This window comes from Lutzomyia longipalpis, chromosome 4 (assembly GCF_024334085.1).
Source record: "Lutzomyia longipalpis isolate SR_M1_2022 chromosome 4, ASM2433408v1".
Lineage (NCBI taxonomy): Eukaryota > Metazoa > Arthropoda > Insecta > Diptera > Psychodidae > Lutzomyia > Lutzomyia longipalpis.
The window spans coordinates 7,371,561-7,396,570 of NC_074710.1; the positions used below are offsets into that span (position 1 = coordinate 7,371,561).

A 25,010-nucleotide genomic window follows, 5' to 3' on the forward strand; every position below is an offset into this window, starting at 1 on the left:
GTGGACGTTTTTTCATAAAGATAATACATAAAGATATACATTTTTTTCTCTCGGTCAGTGAATTAATGTGGAGATTAAATAAATAAATATTGCACAATATTTCATTCGATTTCCAATTAATTGTCAAAATATTGATCTTCTCTCTGTGGATGAATATTTTCATCACTATTTACGAGGCTTAACAGCATATAATCAGTTTTATTTATTTATTTTTTTATTTAAAATACGTTAAAAATGTTTTTTTTTGGGTGACGAGACTAAATAATATGTACCTATTCTTTGATTTGTTTAAAAGTATTTTAAACATGAAATATTTAAAGTTTATTTTCTCTCTATTTTCAAATACGTGACATTTCGGAGAGGTTTACCTCTTTCCTCAGGTCACAATACAATTTTACAAAACATTGAAGACTTATTTAAAATAAGACATTCACGGAATCTTTTTGAAATTAAGCCATAATCCACCCAGAGCATGCACAAAAAATTGCTTTGGATCCAAAATAATGGGTTCTTGTGTTTTTGCATTAACACTCAATTCAAAATTATTCACCAAAGATACAAGGGCTGCTTTTACTTGTGTCTGTGCAAATCGCATCCCCAAACAAATTCTCGGTCCATCGCCAAATGGTACGAAGACACCCCTATCACGAAAAGCTTTGGTACCACCGTGTTCAGGATCAAAGCGCTCTGGGTGGAATTTTTCTGGTTCCTCAAAAAATTCACCATCACGGTGGTAGCTGAAGATTGGAATTTTAACGTCATCCCCCTCTTCGATGATTCGGCATTCTCCCTCCTTGACTCTCAGCTCAATCCTTTCGGTGCAGACTTTACCCAAAAATGGAGCTGGTGGATAGAGACGGAGGCTTTCATTTAGTACCTGATCGAGGTATGGCATTTCCAATACAATATCATGCGTGATCTTTCCGTGCTTTTCCAGAGTATTGCGAATTTCACGTCGCAGCTTCTCCTGAACTCGCTCGCATTTCGCAAGTTCATACAAGGTGAATGAAAGGACAACGCTAGACGTCTCAAAGCCATCAAGGAAGAATGTTATTGCATGAGCCACCATATCGAGCTCCTTTAGGTTGTTCTTCTCCTTCAACTCAATGAGGTAGTGCAGGTAGTCAAAACGATTAATGGCAGTTTTTCCTCGAAGAGCAATGGCATCCTTCATGAGGTTAACGAAGAATATTTCAACATCCTTCGGGACAATTGGCATTTTGTAAAATTTCATTATAAACGGGAAGAATTGTGTAGCAAAGAAGTAAAGCAGAGATTTCCAGTCTGGTGAAAATATCTTCGTTCCCATTTTTCTAATTGTAGCATCACCTCCGGTAAATGATCCAGCATCGAGTCCAAAGATACAACTTGAAACAACGTCTGTTGTAAATTTAGCAGCAAGTTCTTTTGCATCAAATCCATCAGTTGGTTTCCTATCAATTTCCCTTTCGAGGTATTTCTGCATATTTGAGCATACGTCCTCCACTATCGGGTACATGGTTTTTATCTAATACAAAACCCAGAGGAATTTCTTGATAAAATTTGGGTGAGAATTCGGTTATAGGCAAACTTACCCGTGCCACTGTAAAAGCCGGCGTAATTTCTGCTCTTTTCTCCTTCCACTCATTCCCCTTCAACATGAAGGGATTCCTCCCAAAAATCGGATCAACGTCCTTGTTGAACATATCTGCAAATTCATTTTTTGCAAATGCCTTGAAATGCTTCACAAGGACATCTTTTGCAATATCTGGCTGGAGAATCATTAGCACAGGTGATCTCATATTGTAGTACCCGATTATTCCATGACGATCCTTAAATTCCCTGAAAATTTATTCAAGATAATACTGTGAAAATTCAAAGAGAATTCTCTGTTGGTATACACACTTATACAGATCATCAATGTCATATGTAACACTTCGCTTTTGCGTAATAGAATTTGGTAAATTTCCAAAGAAGAAACGCGCTGAAGGTCCTGGAATGTTCCTTTTCTTCCAATAGTCGTAGTTCCATGTTATATAAATGTATCCAGCAATAATTAGAGCTCCAACACCGTATAAAATTATTTGTATCATGTTTTGGGAGATAACTGAACAGTGTGTAATGTTGCGGGAAGAGCACACTCTAGAACTGAGCTCTATCATACATTAGACGGCTTTTTTTCCTAATAGAAATACATTTCTACGCAAGACTGCGATAGGAGACAGAACAATGCAGAAAATAGTGTTTCAGAGAATATTAAAAATTTTCTCATTTTGTAAGGAAATGTTTTAAGAAAGAATATAATTTATGAATTTAATAACCTAATATTGAACTTCGGTCAATTTTCAATGTCGGGGAATCAAAACGCGAAAATGAAACAAAAAAAAAAAACAAAAATGTAGGTAAATATGCCTTGACTAGATTTATATAAAATTATTAGAATTTTCTTTATATTAACTGTTTAAAACATATTTCAAAATGTTTTAAAATTATGTAAATTAAAAAAAATGTCCATAATGTAATTGCAGGCCTGAGGAAGGAGAAATATAGCTCCGAAAGGTAGCAAAAATAATAAACGAGGAATTGAAGAAGTTTATTTGTTTTTGTGTAGAAAAATTTCTAATTGAAGGAAACAATCACAGAAAAGACTTCCCATTTTCTTCTAGGATCAGTAGAGAAAAGTCTGCAATAATTTGCCTAAAAATTCAAGGAATAACGTCACAATTTTGAATTTTTTGTCCTTTCAATTGATTTTTAAGAAATCTTCAAAAGATATTAATTTATTATTCTAAAAATTGCGCCAATATTTTAGGGCATGTTCTATAATTATATTTTCGGTGTATATCTGTAGCAGTATGTGTACATATGTATAGATTGTTATTGTGTTTGTATTATTTCGGTGAATTAGTGTGGGAGGCTTTTACATAAAAATGTCGTGGAGTCTCCATATGATGAATGTTCTAGGTTTATCTATGCCAAAATGTGTAGAATAAAAAGATGAATTTATCGGACAACCAGGATGACCAATAATTCTCTCTTTTATGCTTTTTATCGAAGATTTTCTTCTAAGAACTTGGGACAGTAAAAATTTAAAATTAATTGAAGAATCATTAAAGATTCTTATTGATTTTACGGATGCTTTATAAACTTTATTATGTACTTTTCCATAGGAAAATTTATCAAAATTAGTTTACTATCTTCCTGACTTTTTCGTTTTTAGCAGATTACTGCTTGAAATCATATAAAATGCCATATTAGCTGTGATTCTTTCTTCAAAGAAGCACAGCTTCTGTGTACACTCTAAAATGCAAAGTCGTCAGATCGAGCCCAAACTTGGGATGAGCACGAATTAGGGTCCCCACATTACAAAAAACGTATGCGCCAAAAATCGGTCCGTTTTTGTTTAATATATCTTCAAATTTAGAAAAAAATTGCTTTAGATAAAATAAATCCGAAAAAATAAAATTAGACTTAAAAAAAAGTCTTTATCTTTAAATTGGAATAAATCAATGCTGAGATTTCCAAAGAAGTCACTAAAACATTGATAAACATTTAATTAGATAGACTTAACTTAACTTTCTATTGGACATTAAATATTGTCAAGAAGAAATGATATCCTTGTACCTTTAATGCAATGAGAAAAAACAGCCTTCACAGAGACTTTCTTGCAAAAGCAAAAAAGTCATCACGAAATGGTATCCCTTGACCTTCTCGCATATGCAAAATCTCAACCATGATCTTACATCGGAGGTTGCTCCTGAGTGAAATATTCATTAATGTTAATTGCGAGTGCGAAAAACGAATCTGCGCACGAAATATATGCGCCATATGAGCTAGAAAGACACAGCAAAATAAAAGCACACAAAGATCAAACACAAGATGAGGAAAAAGGCACCAAAAGCACGCAATCCGATACAAGACCCACGAGAGATGGAAAGCAAAAATTAAAAATTAAAATAATTGTTATAACACTTAATCGCAACAATAATGAATCACTTTAAATGCGAAATCATCCAATAAAAGCTCATCCACGAAAATTGACGATCACAATCTGTGTCAGAGAATCACATTGACGGAGTATTGGGGAATTTATGATGGAATTTTTTTAAACATGAAAAGGTGGCGTCTGCGTTGATTTACATAAAGCCCATTGATTAAATAATTTTAACACATAAATATTTTATCATTTTTCATCACCTCAATATGACGTTGATAACTTGAAATATATATCGAAAAGTGTACGTGAGGAGCTTTTTTCTTCTTCAATACTCAGAAAAATTGATACATAACTTAAAACTTTTTTTAAACATAAAAAATTATTCATTTTCTGTCTAATTTTTATTTTAATTAATGAATGTTTAGAATTTTTTTTTTAAACAACAACGATTACGTTTAATAAAATTCATTTCATAATTTTTTCCCAGTGTCTACCCAAAGGGAAGAAGTGCAATGGAAAATAAACACCGATTAATCTCGCCTTATTCATTTGCATAATTACATGAGTATTCAATAAAAGAGACGCAATTTCGATGGAGAGAGAGACCCACGACGAGTAAGTGAAAAGAAAAAGAATGTGATCGATTGTGACAGGAGCATAAGAAAGTGATCCTCCGCAAGATCCAGTCTACTTATAAAATGTATTATATGTATGTACGGGGTGTTATCAATTGCATTTGAAAATCATTCAGTGCTGTTGAGTGCAATTAATTTGCATAGACAACCACAACGAGTTATCAAGTGCTAAAGCCGCCAGATTTGTGGTGCGACAGGAATTGATCTTTAATTAAAATTCCCTCTATCTTACTTAATGTCCCATTTTTCACCATTAAATGACACTACGCCGTGTTAATCGGATTATTTTGTGAGAAGGAACAGGAAGATATCGCGCCATCAATTGCACTAAAGCGTCATCAAAATGTTCTCAAAGTGCTAAAGATTGTTTTTCTATATTGTTCTATGGAATTAAGAGATTTATATTTCTAATGGAATTATATCCATTTTCAAAGGAGATTATTCATCTTTATTCTCCAATGAGTCCTAAATTAGGTACAATTGAAAAAAGCTTCAAAACTTTTATTTTACTCTCTAAAATTATGAAATATCTAAGAAATTTCAGAAATTTTATCCTAATTAATCAATTTCCTGCCTTTACTTTCTTTTACAAGAGCTTGTGATTAATTTATCGGCCCTTGGACGTGGATAGTGAAAACGACGGTCATGGTGAGATTAGCCCACCATGTCGGTTTCACGGTGAATTTTGCTTAGAAGAATATATAGTGAATCACATCGCCCTGTCCGGATCTGCAAAAGAGCAATAATCCCACCAACTGGTTTAAGATCAGACACTGAGGTTCAATACTTCCATTTGAGGTTTGATTTCTTTCTTTTTTTCAAGCTTAAAATTTGCATATTGCACTTTATTTGTCTTCTTTCACCAACAATTTTCTGTCAAGCTCCACATGCCCCCAAGCCAGGAATCATCATTGTGGGGATCATCTCTCTTATGGCAGAGAGCGCATGTAAAATTTCCACACTCAAAGAAAGGCTTAATTGCATAATGTTGCGTGCTGAAAGGGGGCCACATAGGGGAGGGTGGGGTAGAGAGTAAGGGAGAAGGAATATAAATTCCATGGTGAAGAAAAGCATGAAGTGTAATGTGAAAAACATTTTGTGATTTGTTCAATTCGATATATCTTTTGATTTATCTCCTTAACCGTATCGCCAGCATCGCATTTGCATAAATTTCAATACATCTCTCTTGTCGTCGTTTGGGGCAATGAAGTGAAGAAGAAGGAAAAAAAAGACAAACATCCATCGATATGTAGGTAAATGAAATGCGACAATACGATGAAATGCAAAATGCACAGATTTGTGAACATTAAAATGTCAAATTGGAATTATTTTAAAAGAGCTCAATACTATGGGAGAGGGCTCTGTGAGAAGTCAGCGGATGTCTGTTAAAGATTTTAATATTTCAAATGGTAAAGGTATAGGCAAAAACTTCTTGAAGAAATGGCATAATAAGTCTTCAAGTAAATATGGCTTGAGCATGACATAGTTTGAAGACACACCGCATAATATGAATTAATGTTAACAAGCCAAAAGGGATTGTGTGGAACTTTTATGTTTAAGCTCTTTGAGCTTTCATTATAGTTTTTTCGCATTTTCTTGTTAACATTACGATTTTTTTGAACTCCTCGCTACGGGGTTTGTTATTGAGATAAATTTTACTTTTAATGGGCTTTTTCATTTCAATTTTTTTTAGCTAATAACTGACATTTCGTAGACTGATATCCTTCTTCATCAGGTCTAGGGGGTGTGATAAAAAGGTTTTTCTCAACAAGTTATAGAATTTTAAAATTAAAACGGAATCTTTTAGCTCAGTTAATAAAATATTTAAATCCCAAAGTGGTTATAACATTTTTTTTTATAAATTCCCTTTTTTATTGACCTGATGAACGTACAATAATGCATCCAACAAGTCGGATGTCAAAGCATACTAAGAATTAATCTTCTCAGAAAGCTTCTTAATTGTGTTTTACCGAATAAACATTCACAAAGTAACAAAATAGAGAACCCAAAGAATTAATCAAAGATTAACAAAAATAGTCAATGTCCCAAAATTCTCAATTGCATAGCCTTTTTTTAAATACTCCATTCAGAAAAAAAATATATAGGCACCTCCCCGTTGATTTACTTTTACATCACATGGCGATATTTTAAATCTCTAAATGCATTGCTGCAGATGTGGCGACAAGTTATGGTTGCAGCCTTTGCGGTTGCTGCAAAACTCCCCAAAAGGAGGAAGAGAAAAGTGTTTGGGTTAATTAAGAGAAATTATCATGCGTGGCAAAGGTCGTACTGATTTATATACATATGTGCATTAGGTGTGAAAATTTTCATTTCAAGAAATGCGCGAATAGGGGAAGAGATGGAGAGATGATCAATTGGCGTGACTGAAGGGTAATTGCATTTTGTTACGGAAAAAGTATTTGAAATGGGACGAGGGGGCGCGTAGGGGGAGGTATATTACTTAAACGGGTGTAATAAATAAAATACACGCAAAAGTGTCACAAATTGAATGTAAATAATTTCTCAGAGACAACAAAATGATAATTTCCTTCAAACTATCAAACTAATATAGACAACTTCGCCGCATGTTCCAAGTCAAAATAAATATGAGATTTATTTTATGAATTTTTGCCATCATCAGTGGGGTATTTTTGCCAATAATTCAGTTCATTCACAAAATATTGTTGACAAATTAACATTTCACTCCGGCGCACTCGACACAATCCTCGCGCATCGTGACGACAGGGAGTCGCGCTCGATGTCTTTCGTGATATGTACAAAATTTCTAACATGACCCCCATATGCTGACCTCTTGCTGCGACACCGGCTGCGTACCTCAAAAGCCATTTGGCATCCGGAAACATCATATCTGATAAATTTCTTTAGCATTACCAATGATCGTATAGGTATTTTGTTGATGTCTTTTTGTCTGGCATTGCATAAGTTGGAGTACATAATGTATTAATTGAGAAGTGTCAGTTGGATCTTGCCAGTCAATAATTCAATCATGACTGATGGTTTGTGCCTTTTAATATGCAACAATTTTATATCTATATAAATACGCAAGAGAAATGCTTTCGATTTAAAAAAAAAAGGGCTTTGAATAAAAAAGTCTTTACGTAGGTATACTTTAATTATTCATGAATGCATTTTTCTGTTAACGCAACACTTGAGCTGATGAAAAAAAGCTCCCTTAACACATCTTGGCAAATTGAACGCCATTAATTGTTTATTTAATCATTTTTCTTCGGAAAATTTTGAAAAAAAATGAATTGGAAACAAAAAACTATAAAAATGCAAAGAAGTTTAGACCAGCCGGGTTATTTTTTTGATACGTGTAATTATTTGTGACTTTTCATGTAAAAAAAATATTTTCTGCATATGAAACTGATTATAAACGTGGGAAATCATCTACCAATGTAGGAAGAACTGTCAATGTTGTCTGGAAATAATTATTAGTGCTCAAATAAAGTGAGAATTTATAGAAAATTTTAATTAAAGCAGTGCAACTAAAACACTCTACATACCCCTCGTAATATTCTCATTAAGCACTTTGAACTTAATCGAATGATTTAATTAAAAAGAAAGTTTAAGAGAAAAATCAATACTTTGTGAACTCTTTAAGTGATTTGAGCAATTAGGAAAATTATTAGGGATGTATTTGTAGTAATGGGATATTGGCATAATAATCCATATCAATTAATTCACTCTTAGTAGTGATGGTTTAAAATTTGCTTAAGCCCTCCGTACAGTCGTACAAGCTACAAATCCATTTCAATAAGGAAATATTAAATTTATAAATAATACTCTCTCATTACAAAATGCACTTGCATCATTTTGAATAAATTGTGTATGAATATTTAAATAAAACGATTTAAAAGTAAATAATTTTTCATCGTCCGTTGGTCAGTTCAAAGAGGAAGAAGTGTGAGATAAGGTATAATCTTTTATTACACTGTACCACCGTATGTCGTATTTATATATTTTCTTTAATTCAGAAACATACAAATATGTGCATTTATGAAGTGAAAAAAAAGAACCTCAAACTATGTATATTTTATATTGATTTAAAATTTATATTACGCTAAAAGGGTATTAAAGTAATATCGAATGACACTATAAATAGAATTTATTAAAAATTTTATTGAGTCGAAGCACGCAATTTTCTGCTAAAATTGCCTCAGAGGCATCATTTATGCTGATATATATCCGAGTGAGGAGAGACGAAGTGAAATGATAATTTCACGGAAAATTTATATTGTGTCTAATTGAATTCTTATCATACGATGTGGATAATTTCTTTTCCAACATACATACATAATGCTCAGCTCTTGTGTGACGACTGCCCATATTTTAAACTTCCCCCTCTGGTATAGATTTCCAATTTTGTGATCAATATGTATAGGGGACAACGGAGTAATTCTGACCTTTGAGTTTTAAATTGGCCAAAAAAAGCAATAGTGACGTCATTCTTTGTGTTTTTAGGTAAATATTTTTTGGCTTTTCTCGTAGGTGATTTCAACGTAAAGTGAGAAGTCTCTTTCAATATCTTCATGATTGTTTTTTCACGATTGAATTTCTTATTCCAAATACGGAATTTTCCAACGCAAAAGTGACTAAACTCCTTTAGTTTTGGCTATATTTTCACGTTTATTTAATACCTCAATTTTGTCCATAAGTGTCTATGTCTGAGGTCCTACGCGTATTGAGAAATAGTTGATGCAAAATTGTCCAAATTGGTACGTCCTCCCCTACGTATTGAACCACTGCAATTTTTGCAGTTTGTAATTACAATTTTGCTCCTATAAGTTGCATTTAATATGCACGCAAAAGAAATGATGAATTTATGCATAATAAATTAATTAGGCAAGTCAATTTGTCATTCCTTCACGCCACGCGATGCACCGGAGATGTCTTCGTGAGCTTCGCCAAGGTGCTGTAACATTTTTTTTTACATTATAATGTAATGTACCCCTATTAAGTATAAGGAAAAAGCCGTTTAAGATATCATTTTATACTGCGAGAGAGCTTTAATATCCACATAGGTATCCACGATGATATAATTCCCAGCCTCTCTGCTACTCTGTAATCCGTGCCGATGGACAATTTAGTATTCAATTCCGGGGATTGAGATGAGTTTTCTTTCTAAAGAGAGTTAAAGACTCTCCTCACCCGGTGGTGGTGAATAATTGAACGACAATCAACATTTTAATTGGAATATTAAGAAAATGATTAAAAAATCACAGCATGGATGTGTAATTAAGCTCCGTAATAGTTTGCTCCAAGAAGTTGAAGAGATCACCGCAATATCATACAATTGCCATTTATTCCATTTCACTCTTTTTTTCTTCTTCTTCTCCTTTAAGACTTTTTTTTTGTGCTTCAGGGGATGCCTGAGAAATGTTTTTTGATTTATTAATGTGTTGATTTTACTTTTTTGATTTTTTTATTGAAATAAAAAATAAATGAAATGAATAATTATAACTTTTAGCTTTAAAATAAAATTTTTGATCTGAAATCTGAACTTCCTGTATTAAGTCAACCATTAAGGTTTAAATCTTACAATAATTTTAAAAAATTCCGTTAAGAGACTGAAACTGAAAGCTTTATCAGTGTTCTGAAGTGTCATTGTACCTCTCAAAAGAAAATCTCACAAATTCTAGAACGCAATCTCGTGCAAACTTTCATTATCAGTTAATTCTCACAAGCAAATTATTCTCAACATTTGTCCGGAGAAATCAGTCCAATTTTGCTAGAAGAGGTGAAAAGATGATTTGTACGATAAATAGAGGAAGATGTGTTCAAATTTTTGTGGCTGCAATTGGTGAATTTTTACCCATAAATCCACTAAATTGTTCATGGAGGTTGATTCTTGTGATTATGTGCCATTATAGCGTGCTTTACGGAATTTCTTGCTGGTATCTACACAGCATGGACATCCCCAATGATCACATTATTCCTGTCGGATGAAACTCCCCTCGAGAGTGGTCCAATGACAAAGGAACAGGTATCCCTGATGACATCCTTGCTGTATATCGGTGCCATTCTTGGTTCCTTCTCAGCAGGATGGTTGGCAAATGCAATTGGGAGGAAGTGGAGTCTCATCATTTCCATGATGTCTCAACTTATTGGAAATTCCTTAATTATCTTCGCAAAAACTCCCCTTCTTCTCTTTATCTCAAGAATATTTAGTGGATTCATCACAGGTGCTACATTTGTCATTCTACCCATTTTTATAGCTGAAATTACTCAAAAAAGGTGAGATTCTGTTTAATTTTCGTCTGAAGTTCTTATCTCTATAGCTTAAGTAAATATTTACTTGAGAAACTTGAGAATCTTCTGAAGTTCTAACTGGATTTATTCGCTTTTAAAGTTTCGTTGGATATTCAACAATTTGAATAATTTATTTATAGTCTAAGGACAACTCTTGGGAACTTTTTTGGTCTTAGTTGCAACATTGGCCATTTGGTAGGGAAAGGATTGACAACATTTGGATTCTACGTTGTCCCTTCTATCTCAATTGGGAGCGCTGTTATCTTCATTGGATGCTTCTTGATGTTCCCAGATACACCGGAATATCTTCTTTTGCGAAATAGGTCAGAAGATGCGGAGAAATCTCTCAAATTCTACCGAGGTGTGGGTAAGGATCAACCATTTCCGGTGGAAACTGCTTCGGAATTTGATGATATGAAGAAGGTAATCAGTCTTCGGAATCCCAACAGCAAGATTACCATCAAAGACTTCAGTAAGGACTTTAAGGACTTCTGTCTTTCTGTTTTATTAAAAGAATAATTTCATTGTAGAGGACCCAACAACCATCCTGGCCATCATTATAACCTTCGTTATGACGAGCAATATAAACTTCACGGGAATTCGCCTCACAACAGCCTTTACAGCATCTATGCTCAATGATGCCGCTATCCCAGTTGATGTCTCCTTGACGGACAACATTATCTGCGTTTTACAAGTTATTGGATGCATGGCAGCTATTTATGTTATTCGATTTTTCAAAGTTCGTCGATCTTTCTTGTTCTTTTACCTTGCTAGCATTGTGAGTTTCTTCGGTGCAGCTGCTCATTACTTTCTTCACGAAAATGATTTCGATATGATTCCTTACACGTGGTCTTTTGTCACCTGTATTGTCCTTGTTGTTGTTATCCCTTCCATTGCCATTAATAATCTCTCCATGAGTACCTCCTCGCAGGTTCTTCCAGTTAAAATTCGTGGTTCAGTGTTAGGGTTCCTCAATATTCTAGGTCTCGTTGTGGCCTTCTTCACAGTACAGTACTACCTCTATTTAGTGGATACAATTGGGAATTCCATGGTTATGTCTGCCATGGGTTTATGGTGCCTTTTTGGTGCTATTTTCATATTTATCTTTCTTCCTGAGCTACATAATAAAAGCTACAGTGACATCGTGAATTCACTCAGATGTAGACTACCAGGAAGATTTAATTGTGCACCATCGCAAGATATTACTTCATCAATATAATTTTTAATTTGATTTTTAATAAATAATTTTTTAGCTTATTGATTCTTCATAAAAATGCATTAAAATCATCTAAATATAAAATGATTAATTATAAGAATTGAAACATAGAATAATTAGGTAGGTATGTTTAATTTTTTCCGGGTATTCACATTACTTATTTGCAATAAAAATTTCTCTGGCTTTTGCTTATTTTATCGTGGTGAGAATTTTTCAATTCGCCACAGTACAATTGGATTCACTTAACCCTCGCGTATAGCATAATCATTCAATTTTATGAAGATATCTTCGATAATAAATTATGAAATAGGTGGGTATATATACCTACTATAGCACCTGAAATCGATAATTTCTGCATTTTTACAACAACAAAAAAACATTTTCACATTATGCAATGTGTGTGCACACATATTATTTTTGTGAATATTTAATTATACTTCCATGCGCGTCTCTCGCATAACTTTAATAACACCCCTTTGCGCATGCATCTGCGATATGGGAGATTTAACAAGGAAATATGTGTGTCCATCCAGTGAGAAATGCGTGAAGATGAAAAAAAAAGAAGTTGGCTGCCTCTCAATACTTCACATTGATGCACTTACGCACAGCATTTAGAGACAATTTATGTGATTACACGGCGCTGTCTTCTCAATATCATATAACACATTTATTCACAATTTTATTGCACAATAAATCACAACGAGATGCTTCTTGTTTTGTCTTTCAACCCGTATGTATTTGCTGATCTCATTAACTTTCCACGACATTCGTCCAGATTGTTCGATAGAGGATGATGTTAATTTATTCTTTTTCAACTTTTCTCACTCCCGTGATTATTTTACATCACACCGAGAGACCAAGCAATTGTACATTGCTTCTATATCTCTATGCTAGTAAGTAAGTTAGGAGTTTTTATTTTTATATAATCAAAAATTAACTGTGTAGTCACTCTCTCACCAATTTGGATTTTTCCTAACTGTCACTCCAACAATGGGTTATCCTCTAATTTTATATCAAGCATAATTGTAAAAGAATTAAGTAATTTCCCCCTTGTTTTCTCATCAAATTCACGAGATTGCTGATTAAAGTGTGACATTGTTAATTTAAAATTTGGATATTGTAAGACAGCGTGGTAAAAATATGTATATTTCCCTTGTGGATATTTTTAATATCTCTATTTTCATTGGAAAATTCGTTTGAATCGCAGGAAAATTTATTAAAGCTCTATTTCTGAGCTTTTGCATTTTTTAAGCTAAATCTTTAGTTTTCCTCAGATTTCTCAATGTTTTTTTTTTAACTTGAAAAAGTTTTTTTTTATCAAAAATATATTTTTTTAACTTTCTAATAAATAAAAGTGAATAAACCCCTTTTGGAATATTCATTGATTTCATGCAAGATTTAATGTCTAGCCAATTATTTTATTACTTATGTAAGATGTTTGTTTAATGTAAGTTAATTTTCTATAGCACCTGATGAAGCTTTTAATTAAACCGAAACGTCATTGATTTTAACCCCAAAATGCTGTATTAATTTGTTTGTCTAACCCTCAATTTCTTTAATTATTTAATTGATTATTTGAATTAATTAATTTAAAAAAAAATTATTATCTGCTAGCATATGACCTTATAGTCGTGAAAGGGTTAAACTATTTATTTTGTAGAATAGCTTGATTAAAATTTAAATCTTGCAAAAGTGTGTAAAAAAATATTTCTAAATTTAAAAGAATTCAATACAATTTTAAGAATATTTTTACACTTCTCAAAAAAATCATTTTTACGGGGCTTAAATTTTAATTAGGCTGTTCTAAAAAAAATATTTTAACCTTTTACGACAATTAGGTCATATATGCTAACAGGATTTAAAAAAAAATAATTTAATTAATTAATTAATTAATTAATGTACTTTGAAAAAAAAATGTTCCAGCTTCTTCAGACCTGAAACTAAAAGTCTCTATTTAGGTCAAAAATTTTAATGAAAAAAAATCAAAAGAACCTTAAAGAAAAGATCTTTAAGATTTTTTCTTATATGTAGACTATTCGGAACATTATCACACTTATGCTTCATACCTGTCCCAAAAGGGTTAAGCAAAATCTTCAATTCAGTCTTCCACATTATTATTTTTTCTGATGATGCAAAATTCAATTAAAAATTTGCGTGAAACACTCAAAAATTGAAAATTGCCTGTTATTGAAGTTTTGTAACAAATTGAATCGCGTTGAGTGCTAAAAAAAAGTGAGTGGATGCCATTCAATTTTTTGGGCTCTCAATTAGCATTATAAGCTTCTCCCCGGGTGTACGATGAAGAAATGGACAATAAAGAGGAGAAAAAATGCCGGATCTGTTAATGACCTTTCATTTCGTCTTAGAGAACAGCAGATCAACCACGATTATGACCAACAGTGTCCAATCTTGTGTGCACACATGAAGAAGTTATTAATGAAATTTAGGCGCGATGAGAAATTCATGATCGTGCACATCTCTCATTTCCTTTGCCTTCTTTTGATAGGTACACACAACACATAGATCTCAATAGGAGAGATGAGAAGAAAAATATAGTAGTGGCATAAATTGCTCTTTGCATTTTACCTTTTTCAATTTTATTGTAAAAGGTAAACCCAATCGTGTGGTGATTGTGAGGAAGTTGCATGATGTTAATGTGCTCGCGCAAAAGAGTTAAAATATAATTTATTAAGTATGGAAATTGACGTGAACTTTGTGTCGCATTTTCTCTTCTATTACCCATTGAAAGGGTTAGCTGTGGATGCGAAAAGTTTTGCGAGAAAGGAACGAGAAGAGATTTGATAATTCATTTATAAAAGATGATTGAAGTCATTAAATGAAGAACTTATAATGAATGTTTCAATGCCTTTTACAAAGAAGGCAAATTTTTTTTTCAGTTGATCGATTTGAAATAGAAAGGAAATGTTTAGCATTTCTTCTGACATTTCGGTAACTTGAGTAACCTTCTTCAGGCTCAATTTAACCAAATAAAAGTGTAAAAAATCGTCGTTTAATAAGATTTAAGAACTAAAATTCAGCTATAAAGTATATTCAGTATAAAGTAAAATATTCATTTCTTAATATTTATCTATGCAAAAAAAAGTGTGCAAGTAAAACGAAAGTCAGAATAAATTTACTCACTGCACTTTTCATGATCTCAAAGCCTACATTTTGCACAAAAATGAATGAAAATTTCCCAACTTTTCCTCTCTTTTCTTTTAATTCTTCTTCCTGAGAGTGACTGATGTGTCTTCGCATTGGCATTTTCCCATCTTTTTCTGTGTGGGTGAAAGTACACAATACAAAACGCGGTGATTGAGTGCAGATTTTTTAATCAATCTCGTGCATCTCTGAGAGTCTCTTCTGCACAACAATGTGATTATATATTTTGCAAAAATATCAGCAGGGAATCGTGAAATGGCTTGACACCACATGTGTCGTTTACCCATTTTATTTTTTTCCCGTTTAACATCTTCTCAAATCGAATTACTAACAATACTCACGATGTTCTCTTTTATATGTGCTTTAGATGCGAAGAGAACAAAATCATTTTGACCAAAGATGGTCTCTTTGCCAGTTTACACAATTGTGGGACAAAAAGTAGCTCACCGCGCGCGCGGATTATATTGAAACAATTCCAGGTGAATTATTGTGCATACAACAGAGAAACTGTCGGACAATCTCCTATGAGCAATGTCAATTAATTTACTTTGACGGTCAGTTGGAAACAATAAAATGATCATGTCTCTGGTATGCAAAAAAATCAACGATGTTGAATATAAATATTTTATTAAAATTGCACAAGAATGTTTAAAGTTGCATTGGAATGAAGATGGGTAGCCTAAAATGTTCGTAGGGAGAATCTACTAAAGGCTCGATTTTTATTACTTTTTTACGTGACGTGTAAAAAAACTCTTCTTGAAAATGTTTACCCGGCCGGACCATGATTTATTACATACTTTACATTATCAGCATATGATCTGATTTTTTAAAGATGTCTGAGTTACATAGAAGAGAGCTAAAAATTCATTGAGGATTTAAAAGAGTTGTACAATTAACGTATTAATCTACACGCTTACGTAGAAAAATAGCCGGCCGGGTAAATTGTTAAGCAAGTAAAAATATCGCGTATTTTATGTTCAATATTTTACCCGGATGGCAAATACTACAAGGCGATTGAGTTTTCTTAATTTTAGCACTTTATCTCAGATTTTTTTTTGCAATTTTTTCAAACTTTACAAACTTTTATAAAAGCTAAAAAGGGGAGATTGTGAGAAAATAAGGGAAAATAAAGCACACAAAACTCCCAAATAACCATTCTTAAATGAACTTGTGGTACGTGTGTAATGGCTTCGCCAGTGCACCGCATAGATTTTGAACTTCATTTTTGCTATTATATTCTTTTCATCTGCAAAAAAGCCCGCGCAATCTCGTTTGCTAATATAGGAATAAAATTGATGAATGACCAATTAAACAACGTGTATGACCCACTTTAATCCCTTCAATGGAGCGATTGTGTTCGATCAGATGTATATCGTTCAAATTGTTACATTTTAATAACTAGTTAAGGAAATTGCCTGCCGTAGCGGTAGTCGCGATCTCTATGCACAAATTAAGAAATATTATTTACCTCTTTTGTGTTTGTTTTGATCATATATTTATGTTTACGCTTTTTTTCATCATTTCTGCAACTTATTTTTTTTTCCTACGCAATCACCATCCACACATCAAATTATGACAATTACAGCCTGATCAAGTGATCATTAATCATTTTTGTGATCGCAACATAATTTTATTATTCTTTTTTTTTTGTACTTTGTTAATTTTCACTTCTCACATAGTGTGAGGATATTACATCGTCATATGAAATTCTTCTTGTTTATTTCTTTCTTGCAGATTACGATCAAGTCTCGGGCGTCGCGGAAGAGATTTAATGTTGAAAATGATCTCGAGTTGAATTTCAACTGTCTCTTCCATTTTTTTTTATTTCATCGGAAAAATTTCTTGATGAACCTTAAAAGAGGAATTTAAAATGGAATACAGTCGTGCTCTCGTGGTAGGACCGTCGTCAAAATGACTTCTCCGCGGTAAAACGGCTTCAGAATGAGGAATTTTTCCTTCACAGTGGGACAATTAGTATCCTACCTTTCCAATAGTACTAATTGTCCCACTGCGAAGGCAAAATACTTCATTCTGAAGCCGTTTTACCGCGGAGAAGTCATTTTGACGACGGTCCTACCACGAGAGCACGACTGTATTCCATTTTAAATTCCTCTTTTGTGAAGGAAAAATTCCTCATTCTGAAGCCGTTTTACCGCGGAGAAGTCATTTTGACGACGGTCCTACCACGAGAGCACGACTGTATATAATAAATGTAAGTACCTATTTTGCTTTAATTTACTAGAAAAATCTCCTTAACCGATTTTAATAAAATTTTGTAAAGAAAATTGTCTTTTGAAAACAAAGAAACTTTATAAATTCGTTTTATTTTTGATTTAGATTTTATAAGAATCTTTCTATGGAAGAGAACTAAAATTTCAACAGAAAGTTTCTTCATTAACCGATTTTTGTCCATTTTGTATAAAAAAAAAAGTGTTTTATTTAAAGGTAAATAGAATTGATTAAAAGAAAAGTTTTAGAAATTCTTAAGTAAATTTTAAGAACTTTTTATGAAAATTGTCTTTTCTGCACATTAGACTTTAAGAAAATTAAAAAAAAAACTCCAGGGCCAAAGTAGCAAAAGTTGCCGCCATAAATGGGTTAAAAATCAAGAATGTGAGAAATAATTATCTTTTAATAATTCTTTAAAAAAAAAAACAGAAGAAGAATTCTTCTCATTAAAGATTCAAGCATTAACCTTGTAGAAATAATTCAAAAGGCAATTCACTTTTTGTAAATTGGAATCCTTTTTGTCTCAACGTAGAGCAACTAGTAGGGTTATGCCCGAAAGCATGAAATTCCATTTATTAATCGTTTTCGAAGGGGGCTTTCAATAAGGCAAATGAGAGAAGTAAGTCATCAATGAGTAAGAGAATTGAGAATTATTGCTATTTATTGCGAAATAAATCCAATTAAAATTTTCACGAGGAGAAATTCAGTGATCTCAAGCTCGCGGGGAGTAATTAATCACAATACATCTTGTGCGATTGCCTTTTAATCAGTGGCATTTCCAATAAGCTGTCAATCAAATTCCCAACAAGAATGGATTCAATAAGAATTTTTATTGCTATAATAAATTTGTGCTGTGTGTCAATTTTTTTCCACCTATTCGCGGCGATTTTTTGTTTGGAGATGATAGAGTTGTACGTACATATATGTATGTGATGATGGGAGTAAAGAGCATAAACACCGCGCGGTGCATTCCAGTGCTAACTACGAGAAGCACTATGTGCCTAATCATAAATAGAGGAGCATGGGATTTAAGTAAGAAAAACATATCCATTTAGAGTCCATTACAATTAAGTGGATCAGTCAATTGATTCCCAAGCACGATCACATAGAATGATGCGCTTGTTGCAATTGATTGGAGATTAACTTTGCAAGAACACCGTGGATGTTGCAATTAATTAATTTTTCCCTCTGGTTCACCTCACTTTATATGCCACTCAATGGACTCCTCATGTGTGGATAAAATGCTGGTGGTTCTTCGCCACGACGCGATCACATACATTGCAAATTTTCATGTGAACTGTGGGAGAGTTTGCAGCATTGCAACATGACATGTTTTTAATACCTTCTAAGTGATCTCCTTTTTTTTCTTCTTTGCCCATTTTCTTCTTTTCCAAAACCCCAACACACACACACACAAAAAGCACTACTCAGTGCCTTGGGATTAGAGTCAATATGGGGGGAAGGTCGTGAGATCCATTTTTCATTTAAGAATTTCTCATGTCTTGCATGGAAAGGTGCACATTTTTGTCCCAAATGGCCAATTGAGAAGGTGATTTGAAAGGGAATTCATGTTTTCTTGTCAACTGACAAATCGTTATAAATCGCTCCATATATTGAAATTGTTTTATATTTTAATAATTTTTCCAGTGATATTGTATTGCACTCAATATGGGGAGATCATGATGATTTCCATGTTGTGCAATATCGCACCCAAAAGACAGATCTAATTTCGTACGCGCGCGCACTTTATTGAAAATTCCCAGGGAGCTTTTTTGTGAGAAAATGTCTCACGAATCATTTATTTTAATTAAGAAAAGAAACAAAGAATTTATTTTCAAGGTTTGACTCTTTGATAAATATTTTCAATGGAATGTCTAAAATTTATTAATTATTTTTAGAGCTTTTTCCCCAAAGTTTATTACAATTAGAAAATTAAATAAAATATCCCAGTTTTCCTTAACATTGTACACTAAAAATTAATTTTGGTAAATCGGTAAATGTTGGTTAAAAATTGTAAAGTGTTGGTATTAACAACACGTTGGTAATTGTTGGTAAAATATCGATACTACTTAATAAATTAAAAACAGGTATAATACCCTTAATTTTTTACGCGACATTTTACAAAATAGTCATTTCTATCAATACAGTTAACCCAGCTGGTCTACAGTTTACTGAAATTTTCAACACGTTACAGGAATTTTGGTACTAAACAATAAAAATAGTTTCTTATGCATTCTGGAAAAAAACAGATAAAATAACTAAAAAATAAAATTAGAGTAAAAATCATTATTTTCGACAAAAGTTTGTTAGCAAATGTTGCTCAATAAGACTTGGAGGATCGAGGTTTTTAACCTCAAAATTTTGTGTTTCATATTCTCTCAAAAGAAAATATTTTTCCAAGTTTTCTTTCGACGATCTTGAAGTAATGAAAGTTCCCTATACACAGATGTAGAATTTATCACGAAATGTTAAATAGATTATAATTCTTGAGCGATTGAAAAAAAGTCGAATTGGCTAGTTTGGCCAGCAAAATCCACCAAGGGTTAAGACACATAGAACTCATACATAATCCAATGACATTTAGTCATAATTTTAAGCCGTTTGAAGAAAGAAAAAAACTTCATGCATCAATAGAGATAAAAAAATACGATAGTTACGTCATTTTTTGCGTTTTTAGATAAATCTGGTAAATATTTTCCGGCTTTTTCCTACTGATCCTGATGAAAAATGGAAAATCTAGGATGATTTCTTATCCTTTATTGGTTCCCAGAAGATCACGGTGTATGGCAACTGTTTCTTCAAATGATGGGCTCTCTCAAATAAATACGAATAAACTCGTTTACCAATTTTTTTTTCTGTGTACATTGCAGTACGTATATACGGTATATACACAGATCACCCTCAAATGCATTCATCTGCAATTTTTCCACAAGAGCAATTCAATATATCATCCTCAATTCACTGATTTTATTCGTTTGATCTTTTCCGGTGATTTTCCTCGTGCAAAATGATGCATAAAAAACTCTTTGGCTCTTTTATGCTTTTAGTAGCATAGCGCGTGGAGGGTGATGGTTGCGAAATTTTCTCTCTGTGTTTTGTTTTTCCTTGCCCATAAATTTCAATTCTCTCTCTCGCAAATTAGTCTCTATTTAATTCAAATTAGCGTCAAAGTAATTTTCTCTTGGCACTTTTCACCTGAATTCCACGAGGTCACCACACCGAGTGAAAATATCAAGCAATTTTGTGTAGTTTGTGTTGCATCCTTTGTTGTTTGAATCCACTCAACACTAATTACTTACACACAAAATCAACGCTGAAGAAGGTTCTCCATTGCAACATCCACATTATATATTTATTGTATGTTTATATCGTGAAGTGGGTTAAATTTTGGACAAAAGACCACGGTGCATGACATCATCGCAGATGGAGAATATTTATCTTGCCTTAATTCATATTGATGATCAGGCAATAAATTTAAATTTATTGATTGAAATCGAATATCAAGTGTTACTTTCTTCTTGCAATGTGAATAAGTGCTAATGACGATCTCTTGTTAATTTTTTTAAATATATTTTTTAATAAAATTTACATCAGTTTGCTGAATTTATCGTATCAGATTAAAGCTAAATCGTTAAATAATTATTTTCTTCGTACTTGTTGTAATGAGAAAATGATTTTATTCTATTCATAAAATGCCCTTACGTTGCTAATCCCAAGAGCCCCCCACTATCGCTTTGTCATCAAGAGAAATAAAAATGCTTCTGTATTTCACAGAATGATTTTTTTAATGAAATAACTTAATGTAAATCGCAATTTTGATCATCTCTCCATGCATATGAAGCAGCAACTTGCTCTTTTGAATAATTCCACCGTGAGAATTCTCTGAGTGCTACAAAAAATGAATCTTCAATCTGCGGATTAATCTTAAATATTCACACCACAATTTCCAATAGATTCCCTTCGGAAATATCCAAAAGATCAACTGGATAATGATCACTTGTTTGATCAAAAGAAAAATTACATACATTTCGTTTAACCATAAACGGATACCGCAGCACGGATTGCAAAGAAAAGCTCATCACACATGAGCTTTTTTTTGCAATAAATTGTCTCAATGAGTAGCCACGATACTGTAAATGTTTTCCCATCACGAAGGATTTAATCAAATAATAATCATAAACCTTATGAAGCGCCGCAGGCAGTGAAATACGAAAAATGCTCCAAGTGTGGTATTTGCCAAGATAAGATCGCGTACTTAAAGGCCATATAAATAAGTATATGAGTTAATTGAATGCAGAGCTTTTACTTGAGAATCACACTCATTGTGTGATGATCCTCACTGAGGCAATAATAATAATAATAATAATTTCAAGTCAGATCGTTGGCATTTCATTTGCTTCTTCTTCACAGTGCGCAAATATTTAGCTACCACACGACGGAAAATTTTGCAAAAAGATTCCCAGCCAGCAGCTCCAATGGGCTGCATTCGGCCGAGGTACACGGGGGGGAAGGACGCGGGAGAAATGAGTGTGAGATTGGAAGTGTTTGTGACTCGATAAATTCACAAAATCGGTCAATAGGTAATGTGTGATCATTGCTAAATGTGCATTTGTGGTACCATCGTGTCACGATTTTGGTATTTTCCTATTCACAAACACTTTTAATCTGCCATTCGATTCACAACCATCGCACGGAATTTCCTGCCGCATCGCAAAACGTGTGAAGATTTCATTATTTTAAGGTTTTTCTTTTTTCATTAAAACTTGCCTTTTTCTCTCGAAATATTTTTATCGTTAATATAAAATTTATTTCCCTAAAATTCTCATAATTTATTCTATTAATTCTTTAGCAGGTTTAGGGTTCAAGTCGAGGTTTAATTTGGAATTAATTCGTTGAAGTCAAAGCTTAAGCCACAGATTTATAGCTTCTTGGCACTTGAGATTTGATTTAATGGATTTAAGTTAAACTTTTTGTAAAATTTGTAAAACTCTAAATATTTAAGAAAAGAGACGAATTTTATGGATTTAAAGACGTTTTTTTCCCTTTCTTGTGCTCATCTTTTAACCCCAACGCTCCCAAAATATCTCAGCTTCACGATAAAGCATTTAAATTTATTCATCATGAAATTATATCGCAATGTTTAGTGACATTTTCCACCATCAATTGAATCTCATCGCATTTATTTCACTTTACCCACGAATTGCGATCATCACCTTGGGGGCTCCAGATGGCACACACAGAATCGCGCGGATTGTTTATTGTCAGTCATGGTGGACTCTTCACCCAAATGCACTGCCACACTAAAAAAGGAGTGTTTTATTATTCGTACCACTATGTTGTGCTTTTAAACATGAAAATTGCATATAATACCAGGGGGAGCAGCATATTGCATGTATATTTTGAAGAAGAAAGAAAAAAAGTCACAGATACAGCAAAGATCATGTGTAATTTTGAAATATTTTTGCCAAAGTGCTCTGCCTTCTTCATTGAGCATCTTGTGAGTGATTTTGCATTGATTTTGCAACATTTAATATCTCCATTCTCATAGCATAAATACCAAACAATGTTTAAATAATATGAAAAATTTAGACAAGCACGTACTCTAATATTTTTGAAGGCACTTTAAAAGCTCTTTGCTCTGAAAATGGGTAGTAGAGACTTGAAAAATTTGTTTTTGAGACTTTAAAGGGTTTTTTTTATGTAAAGCAAGACGTCGCTGGATGATCTGACACACATTGGATATAATTTTTAAAAAATTCTATGACGGTCTCTTCGGCAAGAAGTTTTCTCAAAATTGTTTAAACAGATCGGTTCCCATCTCGATCTCATCTGTTTGCTTCAAATTTTTCTAAAATATTTAATTAAAAAGAACTTAACAATGAAACTAATTAATAAAAAATTGTTCAAACAAAATTATTCGCTTGTTCGAAGAGGGAGAGAAAAAAGAGGAGAAAATCAAATAATTCATTAAAAGCAAAACACTTGTACACGAGGAAAAATTAAACAAGTCGAGCCTAAAGCTCATTTTATTTAAGTCGAAGAGGTTTTAAATTAAGATTCTCTCTGGAAAAGAACCAACACTGACTTCTATTTGAAGTCAAATAAATTTTTCACGATCACCTATATTAGACATCACGAATTGAGGCATAGCAACAGAAGCATATTGCTAAAAATTAGTAATGAACCTAAAACAAGTTCAAAGTAAAGCCAAATAATTCACAGATGTTTCAATACGTAATAATCTACTTGCTTTGATGAAGACTCTTCGCGATTTAAGGTGTATAAAAGCTCCTGGAATGTAGATGAGGGTATCAGTTTAGCAGATTCTCAAGCTAAAGAAACTTAACCAAGATGCGATTCGTTCTTTTGGCCTTCTCCGTTGCTTTGGTGCTCTCACCAACATTTGGTAAGACTTTTAATCAAAAGAAAATTTTGTTGTTGCTTTTAATAATTATTTTTCCCTAAACTTTTTTTTTTGTAGCCAGACCAGGTCTTTGGGATCAAGTAACTAATATTACTCAGTTAGTACAAGGTGCTGCGAGTAGACTCAAAAATCATATAACAAGCTCTGTGGCACTATTCACAAATACTATCACCGAAGCAATAAAAAATGCAAATTCTTTTGTTTCGGGACTCCTCCAGCAAGTCAATAAAACCATTACGGATATTATAAATGGTTTAGGAGAAGTGATGAGGGCCTCTGTGAATTCAGCTGGAAATGTTGTTGTTGAAATTATTGATAGCACTGGAAATGTTTTGGAAGTTGTCGTTGATGAGGCTGGAAATCTCTTGGAGGTAGCTGGAACACAATTGGAAACTGTCATTCCTCTGCCCGGTGTAGTTGTTCAGAAGATAATTGATGCTCTCCAAGGAAATTCATGGACTCCACCGGATCCAGCTTCACCAACTGTTTCCCAGCAGTCTTAACTACAACTGCAATGATGTGGTATTTAACGGAGAATTTTTGAATATGAATGTTCAAATCCAAATTCCATAATTCCGATAATTCCGAATAAAGCAATTTGTAAAGAGAAAACCATATACTTGAAATTATGGAATAATCATGTTTTGTTTAACCTTTCCGCGTCCACGTGAAACATAGAAATATTGAAACATGCGCTCTTTTTATCACGATATTTTTTCTGTGGATGCTTCTAGAAGAGGTTTCTCAGTCAGAACGTCTTCTTTTGCCTCTTAACAAAACTTAAAAAAATATTTTAAAGCCTAAAAAAAGACTAAATTCAAATCGAAAAGTCCTAAATAAGTTTTTGGATTTTTTTCGGTTTTGAGTTGTTCGGTTTTTAGCGTTTTTAGCAAAAAAAAATTATCATGTGAAGTGAAATGTTCAGATCTTCGGAAATATTCAGATGATTCGCTTAAAAAACCAAAATATTCACCAGATAAACACCCCTTGGTAGCAAAATTCATTCCATAATGTTTCTTACTTATTCAAATGAGAGGAATCATAAAACGTTAAAAGTGAAATGTGAAGATGAACCTTCCTTGTGTGAATGGGTTTCTGCACACATGAAAATCCTCAAACAATATTATATTGAAAATGTGAAGGATTCCCTTTTCC

The 25,010-nt window shown here is 33.0% G+C and overlaps 5 protein-coding genes across 5 annotated transcripts in view; 2 read left to right on the plus strand and 3 right to left on the minus strand.

Moving 5' to 3' along the window:
• Positions 1–19,339, minus strand: part of LOC129795977 (prostaglandin reductase 1-like) — a 211,683-nt gene extending 192,344 nt beyond the window's left edge. The window contains exon 1 of the mRNA XM_055837573.1: positions 19,333–19,339. The gene's annotated coding sequence lies outside the window, so the exon portion shown is untranslated. The remainder of the gene's footprint in view (positions 1–19,332) is intronic.
• The window catches only part of LOC129795967 (uncharacterized), a 50,733-nt gene that overhangs the window by 21,149 nt on the left and 4,574 nt on the right, over positions 1–25,010 (minus strand). The window lies entirely within an intron of this gene.
• On the minus strand, positions 276–2,123 carry LOC129795971 (probable cytochrome P450 28a5). The gene is made up of 3 exons (XM_055837563.1): positions 1,885–2,123; positions 1,575–1,821; positions 276–1,507 (listed from the first exon to the last, which is right to left on the minus strand). The coding sequence occupies exons 1-3, from the start codon at positions 2,070–2,072 to the stop codon at positions 431–433; spliced, it is 1,512 nt and encodes a 503-aa protein (XP_055693538.1). The 5' UTR covers positions 2,073–2,123; the 3' UTR covers positions 276–430.
• Positions 10,254–12,743, plus strand: LOC129795974 (facilitated trehalose transporter Tret1-like). The gene is made up of 4 exons (XM_055837565.1): positions 10,254–10,375; positions 10,446–10,809; positions 10,965–11,296; positions 11,355–12,743. The coding sequence occupies exons 1-4, from the start codon at positions 10,321–10,323 to the stop codon at positions 12,041–12,043; spliced, it is 1,440 nt and encodes a 479-aa protein (XP_055693540.1). The 5' UTR covers positions 10,254–10,320; the 3' UTR covers positions 12,044–12,743.
• LOC129795980 (uncharacterized) lies at positions 22,132–24,358 on the plus strand. Its single transcript, XM_055837576.1, has 3 exons — positions 22,132–22,148; positions 23,692–23,837; positions 23,913–24,358. Exons 2-3 carry the CDS (start codon positions 23,783–23,785, stop codon positions 24,356–24,358), a joined length of 501 nt encoding a protein of 166 aa, XP_055693551.1. The 5' UTR covers positions 22,132–22,148; positions 23,692–23,782.